Raw genomic sequence first — 5,061 nt, forward strand, 5'->3', positions numbered from 1 at the left:
CTCACTTTGAGAAACACCTTTTAAATGTACAGAGTAACAAAAACACTAGTATAGGAGACAGTGTAATGTATACTTTTATGTAATGTAAATTATATTTAATTGCTTTTAAAGTCTATGTGTATATCATTATTAAGTACACATAGATTAGAAAACTTTAGATATCCTAAAATATATATATATATTAGAATATCTAAAGTTATTCTTCTAATCTATGTGTATTTAATGTTGATATGAAATTCATGATGATAAATACAGATTGATGACATCATTTAACAAATTTTTTAAGCTCATATGATTTTTTTATTTAGATTGATTAATGTTGTTACAAATTAGTAAACATTAAATCTAATTTTAAAGTTGTAAAATGGCATGAGACATACAAAATATGACAAAGTTACAAACATTAAATTTCATTGCAAGTTAGACAAAAGTACTAAATCCTAGGAACTGATAAAGCAAATGTGTTCCATAGCATTTACATGTTACATGATTGGTAAAATTTTACTTTATCTGAATATACTAATGAATGATAATAGTTCAAATGGAAATTGTTGAAATCATACATAAGGAATTTGTTCCATCAAATGAGACTATCAATAATGATATAAAGTATGCATGGATTGCTTAGTTAAAAGAATTAAAATTAGAAACATGTTTCAGTTCCAGAAAAAAGTGTTTTTGCTACATAACAATTCATGGCTTTATTCAAATATGATGATTAAGAAATTTGTAGTAAAACATAGGCTTGCAGAACCAATTCAATAAATCAGCTCCTGAAAAATGCATATGAACATATGTTGAAAACACCATAGTTGTAATTACTGTTGAAAATTACCACTGTCAACAGCAATACAGGATTCTATCCTCTACTGCAGTGGTTCTCAACTGCGGGTACGAGCATAAATCGAAGGGGTACATCTAACTTTCATTATAAAATGGCATATGTTAATCAATTTGCTGTAAATTATTAACACAAGGAACAAGAAACGATAAAAATTTGCTTTAAAATATCCCAGTGTGAACACTGATTTCCCTTTTAACAGTCTAAACAACTTGTTTATCCACTTGATTTGCTTGTCTATTTGTGCCGTTAGTGCCAAGTGAACCTGTAGTCTAGTAAAATTATGATTTAACCGAGCATTAATTTTAGAATAGAAAAAAAAATTATTTTTCTATTCTATAATTATTGATTGATAAGATTGGGGCTTTTTGTGTTTTTACTGGACTACTGGTATTAGGAATAATGAGGCCTGGATCATGCAATGGATCCTCATCATGCAATGCGTGTCACTGCATGCGCGCATTACTTGATATTTAGCAAATTTAGATGTTATGTTTGTTACAAAACTTGAAAGATTCAAGTATTGTTCTGCACGTTATAAATTTGCAGCCATTACTTTCAAGGTCAGTACACAATTATAATCTCTATTTAACAATGTGGGAACCAAATATCTCATTAAATTTTGTTAGAAATTATTGTAGAATTTAAATTTTCTTTATTGTTAATTATAATTATTTATTTTTAGGAAATATAATTTATGCATGTATTAAAATGACTTCTGTGATTTTATATAATATACTTATCAAATAATAATAAATAAATGTATGTACCTGATTAAATTTATTATTATTTACGTAAACTAAGTAATTCACTTTTAGTTATAGTTAGTTAGTTAGTTTTTTTATGGCGCTCAGTTATAAGGGTTGTATATATCTAACGCAGTAATTATAAAATTTACATACAAGAATATAAGGGGTACTTGAGAAACAACTAATGGGCTAATAGGGTACATCATCAAAAAAGGTTGAGAACCACTGCTCCACTGTATTAATTTGTGTAAGCATTAACAAATATCGGGTGTGTCAAATTTTTTCACTGAGACCATATATTAAACATTCTATAACTTTAAAACTGTGCTGTATTGAATTTATGATCATAGGTACAGTACTTTTATAGTTGAAATTATTTGAAGAATCAGCCCGAAATTTTTTGCATGTATTTAGAACCGCTCTGTATAATAGCTTTGATTTTATTGTTACAACAATTGAAATATTTATTGAATTTCTTGATCATATTGCATATAATATATATATATAATGTTCACATATAAATATAAGATTAATTTATAAACAGATAAATTACTATTTGAATATTTATTGGTATAGGATTTAAATTTTAGTTTGTTTATAATGCTTATAGTCACAATTAATCTCAAATATTATTATTTTTAAACAGCCATTGTAAAAGTTAATATATTAAAGATTAAAAGTGGTTAAATTATTTTTAGCCAATGTCATGATTTTTATAAGAATATTGTCAAAGTTCAAAGAAATGTTACTTTCAATCAAGTGAAAGGAATTTTTGGATTTGGAGATAGTGACTGTATAGGGAAAATAAGTTTTCCTGCCATACAAGCAGCTCCTTCTTTCTCTACTTCATTTTCATTTATTTTTAATGGAAGAAAAGATATTAATTGTCTCATTCCATGTGCTATTGATCAGGTTAGTAAATGTTGACTGTCATTTTACATTATAATCCTAGAATTATAATGAATTATTACCATATTCATAAAATAAATTGTAATGTGATATAATTTTATATTGGAGCATTTATTTTAATTGTCTTTGTAAGATAGTAAAATTATAAGTTTATTTGATAGTTAATATATGAATGTTTTATAGGATCCATATTTTAGAATGACCCGTGATGTTGCCCCTAAATTGGGCTATCTAAAGCCTGCATTGATACACTCTGTATTTATTCCTGCTCTTCAAGGCGCACAGACTAAAATGAGTGCAAGTGATCCGAATAGTTCAATCTTTCTTACTGACACTCCTAATCAAATTAAAAATAAGGTAATATTTTTTTTTTTAAACAATTGTAAAATTATTTAGGCAAAATAAAAATATGTAGCATGTATTAAAATTTTTCCCTCTTTTCCAGATAAATAAATATGCATTTTCTGGTGGTGGAGCTACTGTTGAAGAACATCCAGAAAAGGGTGGAAATTGTGACGTCGATATTTCTTTTCAATATTTGAGATTCTTTCTTGAAGATGATGAAAGACTTGAAACAATTAGAGAGGTTTGTAAAATTAAAAGTAAAATATTTATGTTTTCATTTTATATCATCATCCGGGAGAGAAAAAGTTATTTGCAAATATTTGTTATAAGACAGCAAAGAAATAGTATAAAAACAGTAAGAAATATGAAAGAAACTTAAGAGTAAGAAATGATTTGATATATCAAAATTATAATTTGGCTTTTTCAAAGGCTTTTTCATACATCAGTTATCAGCAAGTGCTGATAACTGATGTATAAAACTGGAAAAAAAAATTCTTGAAGTTACTGATGCCTTAAGAATAAATGGAAATTAGTAATATAAAGAGCAATTATTTTATTGTAACATCATCACAATGTTGGGCTGCAATTTTTTATTTATTTAATTTAAAATATATGTTTTCCACCTCAAATTAGTAGTGTCGTGCCCCCATACACCATACTTTTCCTGTTAGCATTAGAGTCATGTCAGTCATCTAACTCCTTTCAGGGGAAAGATTTTTAATTGAAATAACATGACTTCTGGTGCAAACTTGAAGTTCATATACAGTTAATTGGAGCCTCCTTTCCCTAAGCTTTCCATATCCGGTCTCGACTTTCATCTATCTAACTCCATTCTCAAGATTAAAGAAGGACAGACAGCAGTACATTTTTTCAAATTGCAACCCAATGACATTAAACTATTGTTTGAGATTATAAATAAAAGAATAAAACTATTTTGAATAATTTTTAATTTGCTGCATATTTTGTAGGAATATTCATCTGGGAAGTTATTAACTGGTTTCCTTAAGAAAGAATTAATTGGCATACTCCAAAGAGTGGTAGCAGAACACCAGAAGCGAAGACAAGCTGTTACTGATGATACTGTTAGAGAATTTATGAGAGTGAGAAAACTAAAGTTTAATTATTGAATGTATAAATATTTAGCACCTGAAAAGCTTGTTTTGCTTAATAATTTAAATAAATGATAAAAAATTATTTTTTTGTTTTATGAAATATTCAAATCCATAATATTATGTAATAACATATTTCTAGTTTAAATCTGAAGAATGGTACCACTTTTTTTAATTTAGATCATACCAGCAAATTTATCTTATGGATGTCCTTATAAAGTGGAAATTGTTTGATTTCCTGTAAAATTCATAAAAACAGTTAAATATACTTAACACTTTACATTACAACAGATTAAAATGGAATTCAGTTATGATATTCTTGTTTATATCATGTAAAACAACAATCAAGTAATTATCACATAAAGTTTTATTATGTTTCTGAACTAATAGGAGAGAAGTTATACAAATTAATCTTTTAACTGACATCTGTTGTGAATGCATGAATTTAAATAGCTGTCAGGATTGGATGTTGGTTATGCAATCCTGTATAAAAAAAAAAATAATTTTTAAGTTGTCATTGAATTTTAAACAATGCTTCATATGGAAAATGGAAGATGTGTTCAATTAAAAGGTATGCCTTTGAAATGAATTTGAATGATCAAATTCATTTCAAAAGAACAGAAACATTCAAGTTTGGAGAATTTTTTTTCTTTTCTGAAGAAAAATTTTAGAACCTAGAATCTACTACATGGGATACTCAGGTTTTCTGAAGTTTTCCTCAAATTTTTCTTATACATGATGCAAGTCAAAAGTTCTCAGAATTTATTTATTAAAAATTTTACAATTACATGATAAATTAACTGACTTCATCATCTTCAAAGCAGTCTCTTGCTGCATTGAAGCATCATTCCAAGCAAAAGTTTAATACTTGGAAGCACCCAGGAAAGTCATCTTTTTCAGTGTATCCAGCATTATCCTATAATCTCATCTACAGTCTGAAATCCTTTCCCTTCAGCTTGTGGATAAGCCCTTTGGTATCAAAAACAGATCAACATTGTTGTGTTGCTCCAGAATTGATGTGCTTTTTTTGGTCATGATGGAAATTTGGTGATTTCATCCCAAATGCTTGTTTTAGCACTTGGTGGTTTTCTTTTGCTGTCTTTTCCAG

The 5,061-nt window shown here is 27.5% G+C and overlaps 1 protein-coding gene across 1 annotated transcript in view; it reads left to right on the forward strand.

The window, feature by feature from the left end:
* LOC111630006 (tryptophan--tRNA ligase, cytoplasmic-like) overlaps nucleotides 1-4,024 on the forward strand; it is a 9,821-nt gene extending 5,797 nt beyond the window's left edge. Inside the window, exons 2-5 of the mRNA XM_023373998.1 lie at nucleotides 2,283-2,502; nucleotides 2,683-2,856; nucleotides 2,945-3,085; nucleotides 3,813-4,024. Coding sequence (XP_023229766.1) covers nucleotides 2,283-2,502; nucleotides 2,683-2,856; nucleotides 2,945-3,085; nucleotides 3,813-3,971 — 694 coding nt within the window. The 3' untranslated portion in view covers nucleotides 3,972-4,024. The remainder of the gene's footprint in view (nucleotides 1-2,282; nucleotides 2,503-2,682; nucleotides 2,857-2,944; nucleotides 3,086-3,812) is intronic.
* Nucleotides 4,025-5,061: the final 1,037 nt, after the last annotated feature.

The sequence above is a fragment of the Centruroides sculpturatus genome, unplaced genomic scaffold (assembly GCF_000671375.1).
Source record: "Centruroides sculpturatus isolate CEXI.00-Female unplaced genomic scaffold, Cexi_2.0 scaffold415, whole genome shotgun sequence".
In the NCBI taxonomy this organism is placed as follows: domain Eukaryota; kingdom Metazoa; phylum Arthropoda; class Arachnida; order Scorpiones; family Buthidae; genus Centruroides; species Centruroides sculpturatus.